General features: G+C 46.2%; 1 protein-coding gene across 7 annotated transcripts in view; it reads left to right on the forward strand.

The window, feature by feature from the left end:
• Nucleotides 1–12,504, forward strand: part of DIS3L2 (DIS3 like 3'-5' exoribonuclease 2) — a 348,816-nt gene that overhangs the window by 228,701 nt on the left and 107,611 nt on the right. For all 7 annotated transcript variants that reach the window (XM_027047786.2, XM_053215958.1, XM_027047801.2 and 4 more), the window contains one exon: nucleotides 9,338–9,450. In XM_027047786.2, the coding sequence (XP_026903587.1) occupies nucleotides 9,338–9,450 (113 nt within the window). The remainder of the gene's footprint in view (nucleotides 1–9,337; nucleotides 9,451–12,504) is intronic.

Genomic DNA, 12,504 nt, shown 5'->3' on the forward strand with positions numbered 1-12,504 from the left:
GAAGGGCAGACGGAACGGAAGAAGAAAGGGAGAGGGAGAGGAAGAGGAAGGAAGGAGGGGAGGGAGGGAGGGAAGAAAGGAAGAACAGTTCAACAGTCCATTTATGACAGAAATATTAGAATTTACATATAAACAAAAAGAAAAATGTCTAATTCTACCACTCAGAGAAAACCATTGTTACCATCTTGACATATTTTTTCCAGACATTTTTAAGCCAGGTTTGCATTTTTTATTTTATACTTTTTATCTTTATTGCTTTTCCAGCCTTTGAAAGCTGGAAACATTACAAATGTGTATAATGTAGAAAGGAATAGTCCCCATATCCTCAACCTCCAGAAATCATCACTGGGGACATTTTAATTCTGCTTAGGCAGTAACCCTCTCCTGCCTCTATTGGCTTGTCCTTCTCTTAAAACTTGTAGCTAGTTTTACTTAACTGGATTTTTCCCTTTTAAACTTTTTTCTTTCCTTGGCTTCAGCCCCTGCAAACTTTTTTTTTTTTTTTAATTTTTGGATAGAGAATTTTGAACATGCACAGAAGTAGACAGAATAGTATAATGAAACTCCTTGTTCCCATCACCCAACCCTGGCAACCTTAAAACAGCGGGCAGTTCACCCCATTCACACCCCACCCACCCTTAATGATTTGGACCTGCTAACTGCATAACCACCTTCAGGGGTCCTTCTTGGCCCCTCTGACTTGACTCTCTTTTGGCATCGAGGAAAGACCAAACGCCTGCCCTCCTGCACTCAGAGCTTTGCGCGAGCCTCTGCTCCACGCTCTGTCCCAGGCCTGACCGGCTGACCTGGGCTTTCCCCACTCACTTCTGAAAGGCCTGGAAATTCCCAGACGTTGGGTGTGCCAGCCTCCCATGTTCAGCTCCTCATTCTCTTTCCTGTTAATGAAGGAGGCCATTGCTCAAATCATTTGGAAGGGGAAAAGTGGAATTTACTACCTGGGTGTTCCTCTTCCATGCTGTTCATATAAATTTAAACTTAGATTCCTGAGAATTAGATTGGACATGACAAAAATTGCTGTGTGGGCAGTTTAGTTGAGTACTTGCAGATTGATAGAGCCCTTTGTAATGATGAAGGAAAAAGGCTCTCTAAGCTGCTTAGTTCCAAGAGGTGAGCTCACCAGTTAAGGAGTTTGCACCTGAAGGTCCTCATTAACCCTTTGCTGGATGGCAAAAAGAAAATTAAAAGAGGCAGTGTGCGGACTCTTCAGCTCCTGGCCCTCAGGAGGATCTGAGAAATCCTCGTGTACAGCCCCCTCCTCATACATGGGTACCTTGCGCTGCATTCAGATTTACTTGCCCCAGAATTTTTCACTTTGACTCCTTTTAAGTTTATGAAACCTCCTCAAACCATTGCCACGTCATGGCCGTGGAGTACTGCCATGGCTTGCTGTACCAGTGGTCAACTTTTGTGTTTGATTACATAACCAGATACCGCACAGAACTGGAAGACGTCAGAGTTTGAGTTGTCTCTCTTACCCAATCGGTGTTTCCACCAAAGTGAGGGAATTTGCTTACCCCGACTAAAAGATGGAGTTTATTGTGTGGCTCCAAGGTGAGCCAAGCCCAGTTGTTCCTCAACCGTGACTCTGTCTCTCAAATGCAACGGGCCAGACTAAGGCCAGGGCCTGCATGCTGGCTGAGTGTGCCGCCCTGAAGGAGGTCCTGCAGTTCTGGGGAAGTCTAGACAGCAGAGAGTCCCTTTCTCTCAGTTCTCTCTGTTGGATTACCCTTTCTGAGCTCTCAGCACACGGCTTTCTATTGCTCTTACGACCCATGTTGTTGGGAAGACTGACCACAGGGGCAAGAGGGTGACCCAAGCAAGAGCATCATTTTCCCATCACGTAGGCTGGATGGAGGCCAGTCTGTGCGATGGGAGATCCAGTATGGGTTGGCATCTATCGATGTGTCTTACAGGTTATGCTTCTTTGCATCCTCTGTGTTTGTTCACCAAGCATATTACTTCACTGAAGGATTGACTGAATTCGTTTGCCTGGCAGCACCATTCCTAAGAGTTCTTCTTGGCTGCCTTTCAGTTCAGTATGACCTCAGACGACATTCGCAGAACCGTGATACGCAGAGGGAAGAGGTGATAAAGTGAGAAGGTGGCATGTTCATTTCTCTGCTGGAAACTCTCCAGTGGTTTCCCACAACACTGGAAACAAAATCTAAATGCCTCATCCGGCCCAGCAGGGTGTCTCTCATCAAGGCCCCATCTACCTCACTAGCCTTCTAGGTTCCAGGCCTCCCCTTCTTTCTCCACCATCGACACAACCAGCTTGCTACTGCCTTTGACCCTTCGCTCCGGTTATTCTGCCTGCCATGCACTCCCCCATGCCATCGTGTGACATGGTCCTTTTGAGACACACAGGTCTCCCGTTTTTTTCCCCTGGAGAGACCTTTATGAACTAAATCTGAGGTGATCCCCAGGCATCCTCATCCCCTCAGCCTGTTTTGTTTTCTTCAGAGTCCTTTTTACTGTCTTAAGTTCTCTTACCATTTGTTTGTTTGCTTCTTGTCTTTCTCTCCCCACTAGAATGTACGCTCCCTAAGAGAAGGGACCTTATCAGTGTTGTGTACTTGTATGTCCCCAGTGCCTGGAAAAGTACTTGGCACGTAGTAGGAGCATGATAAGTATCTGTTGAATGGCTAATTGAATGAATGAAGGTGGTTATTAGGAGGATGCTGAGGATTATGAGGGGATTCAAAGCCAAGCCATATGGTAATTTAGCTTGAAGGAGAGAAGATCCAGGGGGCCCCATGCTATCTGACTATTTCAAAGCCAGTGCCAACCCAAAAGCAGAGCCCAGCCCTGCTGGAAGAGATCTCCCACTGCACTCATTTCTCTCAGTCACGTTGCTGTCCTCTAAGAGTTGGGCTTGTTCTGGGCAGCCCTATGGGGTGGAACTGAGCCAAAAAGTAGAAGCTGTAGAAAGACATGTTTTGGCTCTAAAGGGGGTGATGATTTTGATTGGCGTTGCCATCCAAGAATGGAGTGGACTATGCTGAGAAGTAGTGATTTCTAAGTCACCTGAGGTGTGCAGGCATAGGTTGCTCTCACTCTGGGAGGACCTGGTGTGGGGAGGACTCTGCACAGTCAGACCAGGCAGCATTTACAGCCCCTTTCAACCCGGATGGGCAATGAATCTGCCCTATGTTTTTGTCATTTCCTGATTCGTTCAGTAGACCTCAGACACTGCCTCTGTGCTTGGCCCTCTCCCTGCCCTTCGTGCCGATGACAGAGGGTGGGGGAGATATCTCATGACCGACTTTCAGTAAGTGGTGAAAGTGGGGCTGGTGGGGGTGGGGGGGTGGTGCATGGGGAGTGTCGTGCTGTAGAAAGACACAGGAGAGGAGGTGAACCTGGCCTAGGTCATCAGGGAGTAGGCTTTATGCACTAGGCTGTGGGACGAGTAGGAATCGTCAGGAAGAGAAGCAGGGTGACAGGGAGGTTTGCATTTTGGAAAGAGTTATCTTCAGCGTGGAAAGTAGGTCTGACAAATGTCAGGGAGAGCAACAAGGGGGTTGTTAGATCTTCCTTTGAAGGAAAAATGGTGGCCCTGGCCACAGTGGGGACGGTGGGAAGAAGAGAGACCAGCCGACTTAGGGGAGAGAGTTCAGAGTGATTGATTGACACGGGCTGAGTAAGGCGTAGTTTCTTTTAGGTTTAGGCAGTGATGGTGCCCCTTTTAGTTTAGGGGAGGTGATCCCACTTCGTGGGATGGAGAGCACAGGAAGAGACATAGTGACTTTCAGAGGTGTGAGTGTGAGGTGCCTGTGGGACAGCTAAGTGGCATGTCAGTCTGGAGCCCAGAGAAATTGAGGCTGGGGGCACAGAATAAGGAGACCAGAGCACAGAGATGAGGCTTGAACTCCTGGGAATGGCTGAGACATTAGGGAGAAAGTAGAATGGACAGAGAAGGCAACCCAGGCCAAAGCTCGAAGGCACGCCAACGTGTAAGGGACAGGAGAGGAAGTGGAGCCTGAGAAGGAGCAGTTGCTCTGTTAGGCTCACACCCAGAGCCAAGGGAGCGGGGGTCAAGGAAGGAGACATCACTAGGTCTCCGATGCCCTGTAAGGTCAGGCCAAGTCAGGCCTAAAAAGTTTTGTATTTAGCAACACAAACACCATTAGCGACCCAGACAAAAGCAGTTACTTTTTTGCTGCTGAGGTACACATGGCAGTGTTGTTGCCTGACATTCTGGATCAAAACAAGTGTCAAGAAGAGCCTCTGGGTCAAGAGGGGCCTCTGTCACCGCTGTTTGGTCTTAGCAGTGGGTGAAAGTGAATTCAAGTGACCCAGGTCTGGAAGGCCCTGGTCTCACATCTCACGGGGGTAGCCTGATCCGTCCCCGCCCATAATAGACACAGCCCTTTCAGGTACTGAGGATAGTGCCTCTGCTGCCAGCCAAGGAAGACCCACTATAAGCTAGAAGCTTAGAAAGGAATAGCTGGACCTTAAGGACTCACAGTTAAATAGAACTGAACTTGATGACTTTGTAGATGTTTTACAGCTGGCTCTGCTGCAGGTGGCGAAGGGGAGTGGCGGTGGGAACCAAGAGACTGCAGGGACAGAAATGTGGCTGGGGGCAAGGCTGAGGAGAGTCCCCAGCAGGCCTTCTGGGTCCATGGCCAAGAATGGCTTCTATTGAATCTGCCTAGAGATGGGGAGAGATTTTGAGCTGTGGCCCCATTGAGATGAAAAATTGGGATGTATTGTCTTGTCTTGGAGTTTAGGGGGCTGGGGGTGATCAAAAGAGCAAAGTCTCTGAACCTGGTTTTGAATGCAGGGGTTATTACTAGGCAGATAATCTTGGACAAATGACTTGGAGCCTCTTTGAGGCTCAGATGATTCATCCGTGAAATACAGTTTATGTGCCTGTGTCAAAGTTGGGTCAGTGTATGTGGAGCCCTTGGGCACAAAGTAGACATGAAACGGTCACTACTACTGTCCTTATTATCATTTCTTTAAAAAAAATTTTAACATGTATTCATTTTTGAGGGACAGAGAGAGACGGAGAATGAGTGGGAGAGAGGCAGAGAGAGAAAGAGACACAGAATCCGAAGCAGGCTCCAGGCTCTGGGCTCCAAGCAGCCAGCACAGAGCCCAGCGCGGGGCTTGAACTCACGGACCATGAGATCATGACCTGAGCTGAAGTTGGGCACTTAACCGACAGAGCCATCCAGGCGCCTCTCCTTATTATCATTTTTATGATTGTCATTGTCAGTATGTGTTCATACAGCCATTACTGACTTCGGAGCACTTGCACATGTTCTCACTGAAGTGACAGCTGACTTCAGCTCCACTCGCCCCCAGATAGAAGGGTGTGTAACCTTCCTCTGTCATAGTGCTGGTAATACACTGTCACCACATTGCCGTATCTTCCAACCCCTAAGAGACCACGAGCACCTTAAACAGAGGAATCACCTCTCATGGATGCCCGGAGCCAGAGTAAACCAGAGGCTTCATTTCTGTGTATCGTGGATCCTTGTGAGGAAGCACTTTCCCATGACAAGAACTCCTCAGAGATAGAGCAAGGGGCTTCAAGACGTGAGCTCCCCCAACCTTTGAGGACATGTCAGGGGCCACTGAGCAGGGATGCGGTTGGAAAGTGACTGAACTGGCTGGGAGGCTGGCTTAGACAAGGTGGTTTTTAAGCCCTTGTCTTAACCTTTTAAGACAAGTTTCTATTTATGTTTTAATTGGATGAAGCACTTGTGATGTCCTCTCTGCTTCATTCCAAATGTATTCATGTTAATCTTGAGGCACCACTGAGCAAAGCCAGTCCAGCATGGCCGGCCTTGGGGACTTTGCCTCCACCTGCTTCCCCAGCTCTTGAAAAACATCAGGGCTTCCCTTAGCCCCACTAGATGAAAACTTTTGATGTAAAACATATTTTAAAGAATACTCTTATATGGAGGGCGCCTGGGTGGCTCAGTCAGTTGAGCGTCCAACTTTGACTCAGGTCGTGATATCACGGTTCATGAGTTCGAGCCCCACGTCGGGCTCTGTGCTGACAGCTCGGAGCCTGGAGCCTGCTTCGGATTCTGTGTCTCCCTCTCTTTCTGCCCCTCCCCCGCTCGCTCTCTGTCTGTCTCTCTCTCTCTCTCAAAAATAAATAAACATTAAAAAAACAACTAAAAAATTTTATTAAAAAGATGAATACTTTTTTATGGAAGACAGTATTCCTTAAAAAAACATCAAATTGATCCTAAATGGTTTGGCAGCATATGACCCAGAATGTTCTGGATTTATATTTTCTCTTTCATGGAATAAAAACTGCAGTGCCACTACCTCAAAAGTTCTGCAAGTTCACATTATGTAAATATATGTAATAAAATATTTACTTAGGGTTTCCACAAAAAAGGTCCAAAGGAGAAAATAAGAGAGCTTCTCTTTGCTGGTCTTAGAAGCTCTGCTGGGAATTCTGAGTGAAATTTAAGCCTCTGAAATATGTTTTGATTGGCCTCCTTCATGTTTTATCTCCTGTAATGAACTCTTTGTCAGTTTGTCAATTTTGACTAAGGACAGAAAGTTCATGTGTAGTAACAACACAGAGACCGAATTTAAAATTACGGCTTATATCCTGATGTAATAATCCTCTCTTTTCCTTTAGTCAATATTTACCTGTTAGGCCAATATATTATAATTCTGACTTCAAAAGAAGACACTTTATTTTACCTTCCCCAAGTGTTGGTTTTAGATACTTGTAATATCAAAATTGGAAACTGAGCTGTCTGAGACTCTTGGCCACATTCTCTTAGGGTTGAGTTCCTCGATCATCACAGGGCAGGTGTCCCTGCTCCCAGTGACCCAACAGCACAGCTGCGTGGCTCTCAGAGTGAGGCCGCTGAACTCTGAGCCACACTGGTTTCTCTTTCCAGACAGCCCTCTCCTCTGTGGGAAGTAGGTCTACTATATTATCCCACAGCAGCCGGGACCTCTTAGACGGACTTAGGTTTTCCCTCATGTATTAATGCTACAGGCATGGGCGGAAAGACCCAACAAACGCCCTATAGGAGGGTGGTCCCTGAGTGCGAGGCAGATGAGGAATGGGGAACCTTAAATTCTGTTCTTCCCCTGAACTCCTTATTTCAACCACCCCATGCTTGAACGATTTTCCATTTTAAAAAACTACAGGAAGAATTGGTCTCCTCCAGCGAGGAAGGAATAAGAGGATAATAAATAGCTCCAGAATGTGCAGATAAAATGTGTGATACTTTCGGACTGATCGTCTAGGCAACCAGAGGAGCAGGTAGTGATGTGTTCGGAAGCTCTTCTGAGTCAACTTGGGTATCAGTCAGGACTCTTCCTGTGAGTCATAACTGAAAGGGAACTGATTGATTCATGAACTGCCAAGTCCATAAGTAGGCTAGTTTCAAGTTCAGCTGGATCCTGGAGTTCAAATGAGGTCATAATGATTCTCCCTTTTTTTTCCTAGACCTATTATTTTCTATATTGGCATGATTGTGTGGCAAAGATGTTTCCTTGGCAGCTCCAGACTTACAATGTTCCTTGGTGTCAGGGGTCCCAGGGAGAGATCCTTTCTCCTGAAGTTACTATGAACAAGGATAGGATATAGTAGAATGACATCATGCATATATTTAAATTTAATCAAATTAGGGGCTCCTGGGTGGCTCAGTCAGTGGAGCGTCCAAACTCTTGATTTCAGCTCAGGTAAGGTTCTCATGGTTCATGAGACGGAGCCCCACGTCGGGCTCCGCGCTGAACGTGTAGCCTGTTTAAGAGTCTCTCTCTCCCTTTGCCCCTCCCCCCATCTCGCCTTCCCTCTCTCTCTCTCATTAATTAATGCAAATTCATCTTTGTGTTGATATCATCAGTGTGCCTCTGTCTGCCCATGATGCGCTCGTCATACTACACGCTTACTTTACATGTGTACGCTTCTTTTGTATTCTGTCCATGCTGCCCATTTTCATATGCATACGTGTGTGTGTGTGTGTGTGTGTGTGTGTGTGTGTGTGTGTGTGTGTATAATCACATATGCTACATGTGAGAGATGCTTTACGGGATGTTCAAGAGTAAACCTTAAATTTACAACCTAACCATTCCCTCAACCCCACTATAGCTGTAATCCCACCAGCCTACGCCATCCGACCATCTCTCTGGCAGAACTGTTAGGGAAGGCAGGGCCTGCTGAAAACCAGCTCTACCAGGAAGGGAAAGGGCAATTCTGAAAGGGGAAGAAAGTAGGTCTTTCACCAGAAGGGAAAAGACTACAGGCAAATAAGTCAGTTATTGATTCGTTCACTCGACAAGTATTTATTGAATGCCTATGGTTTGTCAGGCATCCTTCTAGGTATTGCCCCTACGCCAGTGAACTTTACACAGAAGGTTCTGCCTTGCTGGAGCTTACGCTATAGGGAGAGAGGAAGGCAGTAAATATGTAAGCCAATAAAGATGCGCTGTGGTATCTGGCAAGATGAGTGCCCTGAAGGAAAGAGCATGGTCATCATCTTCATCTGTGGATCAGGTGCTTTGACAGGTAGAAGAAACAGGTAGAAGAAACAGAGGGCAGAGAATCTCTTCTTGTTCTGGGATTCTCTTTCAGTTGATCCTTAGAAGGTAAGAAGGGTTTTGATAGGCAGATCCTGTTGAGATGATCCCAAACATAAGAAAAAACATGAGCCAAGCATACATCTCAGTGGGATGAGGTAGGGTATATTCTGGGAATGGAAAGAGGTTTCCCAGGACAGCCACATAATAGAGATGTGGAGGGGGAAGCTGGAAGGCCTGGCATGGGAGGTTGGGGTGAGACTAAGTGAAGACATGGCTTACAGGCTAAAGAGTGGCATCACCAGGTCCATGGCCGAGAAGATTCTAGGCAGCGGTGTGCAGGGCTAGGTGAGAAGAGGCAGGAAGGCCAGGTGTAGATCTCCACATAAAGGCTGTGGTCAGAATGAGCAGGAAGAGCAGAGAAGTCAGAGGCAGAGTCTCCAGAGTTCGGGGATTCTCTCACTTCCAGTCGCCTGAAAGGGTTTGTTCACCGTCCAAAATGAGTCTTCTTTTGCAAGTCTGCTGATGTTTACAAAGACAAGAGGCCTTTAGAAATGGGAAGCATCTCGTGAAGATGGTTAATGTTGCTTCCTGGGGATAAAAATCTCACCATCTCACTAAACAGTGAGGAAAGTAACCATGCAAAGCACAGGGGGCAGTGGATTGCCCAGCAGGACTGGAAACGGGGGCCTGCACCTCAAGTCGCGTGGCCTCAGGGAATGCCATGCATTCTTGGGAAGGATTCCCAGGAGGGATGGCTGTCGCCTTCCGTACCACACTGATCAGCCTTCTTCTGCATTTACAGGCAACTTCGAGGTGGGAGTTCACATTGCTGACGTCAGTTACTTTGTTCCTGAGGGATCCCCTCTGGATAAAGTAGCTGCTGAGAGAGCCACGAGTGTCTACTTGGTTCAGAAGGTAAGCACCGGTCTCCAGTTTCTTGGATTAAAAAAACGTTCTATTTAGTCTGCGTCCTTTGTTTGTTTCTCTTTTCTTAAAAAAAAAAAAAAAAAAAAAATGTGGAACAGCAATCTTGTCTGAACATCTTTTCTCACATCCAGTGAGGTCTTAAGAAAAGGTTTTCTTTGGAAAAGTGCTTCCCCTCTGTGGTTGCAGGTTTTCATTCTATATTCAAAAAGAACCAGACTGAAGAGATACCAGGGCAGGACATGGGGGCGCATCTGAAGTTTCACAGCAGCCCTGCCTCCCAAGTGACTCAGACAGGTGCCCGTGTTCGGAAAGAAATGAGGAAAAGGAACTGCCTTCAAACTCTTGTTCCAGAGTAGGGCTGTGCACACTCAGCCCATATGAGCCACAGTTTTTATGAAGTTTTTTTTTTTTTTTCTAACCCAGCCACATGCGTTCATTTCGGTAATGTCTGCGGCATTGTCACACTAGAGCAGGAGAAAGGAATGAAAACGCCTTTTGAGCAAGTTTCATCCCCTGACCTGCCCTTGACAAGATAATCTGGAGTCTCAGAGATGGAAAAGCATTTCATCGAAGAAGATATACGGGTGACAAATAAGCATATGAGAAGATGCTCCTCATCATATGTTATTAGGGAAACGTAAATTAAAATAACAGTGTGATACCACCAAAAAACAAACAAACAAAAACCCAGGAACTATTCAGTACCCATCAACTCTAGAGCGAACAAGTAAATTTTGGTATAGTCGCACGGTAGGACTCTAGATTGACAACCACAGAGAAGCCTGGTGAACGAAACCAGGCACAAGAGTATGCAGCATGTGAGTCCATGTGTATAAAGTTCAAAGACGGGCAGAGTGAACACAAGTCAGAATAGTGGTTACGCTTGAGAAAAGAGGGCCCGAGTAGCGGGGGGACAGCTAATGATTCCTGATCTGGGTGCTGATTACGTGAGCTTTCAGGTCGTGAAAATGCACACTTACGTTTTCTGACTTGTGCACTTGTGCGTATGTGTGTGTGTATCATACCTAAATAAAAGTGTTTTCATTTTGAAGCTTTTGTGGGGATGACTTTCTCTCCACTCTGGCTCCTTCTATAGGTATCCGGCCTACTCAAACAAAGGAACAACATCAAAAGCCAGGTCCCTCGCTCACAGCTTGGCCCTCCTGAGAACACAGCTCTGATATTTGTACATTGTTTACACTTAATGTAACCTCAGGTTGGAGACATCCCATCCATACCTCCCACCTAAAAGTGCAGTTGGCCAAATCCGGCCCAAGGCCTCTTAGGGAAAGGGAGATAAGACTCCAGAACCCCTTGTATCTACAAACTATAATGTTATGATGGGAAGAGAAACAGAAGTAGCAATCGCTTAGACTTTGAAGACCACATAAAGTGAATGATGTGAATTGTTCTCTCCACGTAGACAAGTTTAACTGTGTTCTTCAGATTCACATATTTAGGAATTCTAGCCACAGTTAGAAGTTCTTTGTCCAAGCAGGTGGCTTTCTCTTATCTAGCTGTTGCATTCTCCTTTTATAACCAGGAATTATGTTTCCGAAACCAAAAATGGAAAAATAAAATTGGGTTAAATAACTAAGCACATTTCCTTTCCTATTCTCTTTACTTTGGTTTTGTGATTGTCACAGTTCTAGAATTTGTCTTTGGGACTGCAGCGTTGGGGCTCTGCTGTTGAGCTCTCAAAGCGGGGAGCTGAGTGGAGGAAGGGCCGGTGTGCCCCTGAGCAGCCCCCAGCTTGGCGGGAGCGAGCGGCGCCTGCCCACAACCTTGGACAGCAGCTGTGCATTCTGATTCCTTTGAACCACGACTCTGACCTTTCTTCCTACTCATTTTTGTTTCTTGAAGGACTGTGTCCAGGAACTTTTCTACTGTTTTCACTTTACTTTGCCTATAAAGGTCTTCTTAAAAGCTGGATGAGCTGCTCTCCTCTTCCTCCAGATTCTCTGCTTTCTCATTTGGCAGAATTTCTCCCAACTTCATCAGATGGGGGAAGGAGGGTGTACGTTGGGGGAGGGGGCCGGGCGATTTCCCATCTATAGGGAATGTGGCACTGATTTCTTTTCATTCAGGGCTACTGGCTTATGAGTAACTGACATCAGAATTACAGGTGAAGCTTGATTTGGGGAATTATTCCATAGATTAGGAATATACAGTAAAACAGATATTGGGTCCAAATACCATTTTACTGTCTTTAAAATGAAATCCTTTTTGTTGGGATTTTATTCACAGTGTTAAGTATTTGGTTACTCCCATTACCAATAGGGCATACTCAGGAGAACAGATCAATTGGAATACTGTCCATTTAAGTCCCATGAAAAGACACACTCTTTCTTTTTGACAAAAATCAGGTATCTGCCCATTAGGGGACCAACCATCTAACTTTAGGCCTGTCCTCCTCAGAAGGACGTGACATCTACCCAGTAAATGTCTCCTGGCTGTCTTCCCTGAGCGGGAATTACAATGAAATTGTAAAATGTAAGGTGATTTTTAAAAATAAGTGAATTAAGTTTTAAAAGTAAAAGAAACCCTAAACAGTTGAAATCTAAACCTGAATTGTCTGCCCGTTGGCCGGAGCAGTCGTGTTATTTTAGGTGTGAAACAGCTCAAATGAAAGCTTGCCCATAAATCTCTACGCTATTTTATTGGTGCTGCTTTATAATAGAGATCAAAGATTGGGACTGGAAGCCTGTCTTAACGTGGAGTCCAAAGAGTTTTAAGATGTTCCTCTCTGACCCCAGCAGGTTGTCAGAGTGTTGATGTTTTGTTAATGTCAAACTGTGCAGCAGAGTTGATCAGATTCGGAGTTCGTGGAAGTGTTGATATGAAAAAGGAAACTCTTTCAACAGAGATGTTGGCCGGCAGATATCAATTCCCTTTAGGTTGTTGCAGTGTGTGAGTGGGGGGCCAGCTGTACCTTCCTGCTAAAACCTTGAAGTCCTCAGAGAAGAGGAGAAAAACTCCCTAAGTTCCCAGGCTCCGGCAGCCAATGGGCTCTCGAGGGTGTGAGGGAGTTTGGGAGCCAGT

Source organism: Acinonyx jubatus, chromosome C1 (assembly GCF_027475565.1).
Source record: "Acinonyx jubatus isolate Ajub_Pintada_27869175 chromosome C1, VMU_Ajub_asm_v1.0, whole genome shotgun sequence".
In the NCBI taxonomy this organism is placed as follows: Eukaryota; Metazoa; Chordata; class Mammalia; order Carnivora; family Felidae; genus Acinonyx; species Acinonyx jubatus.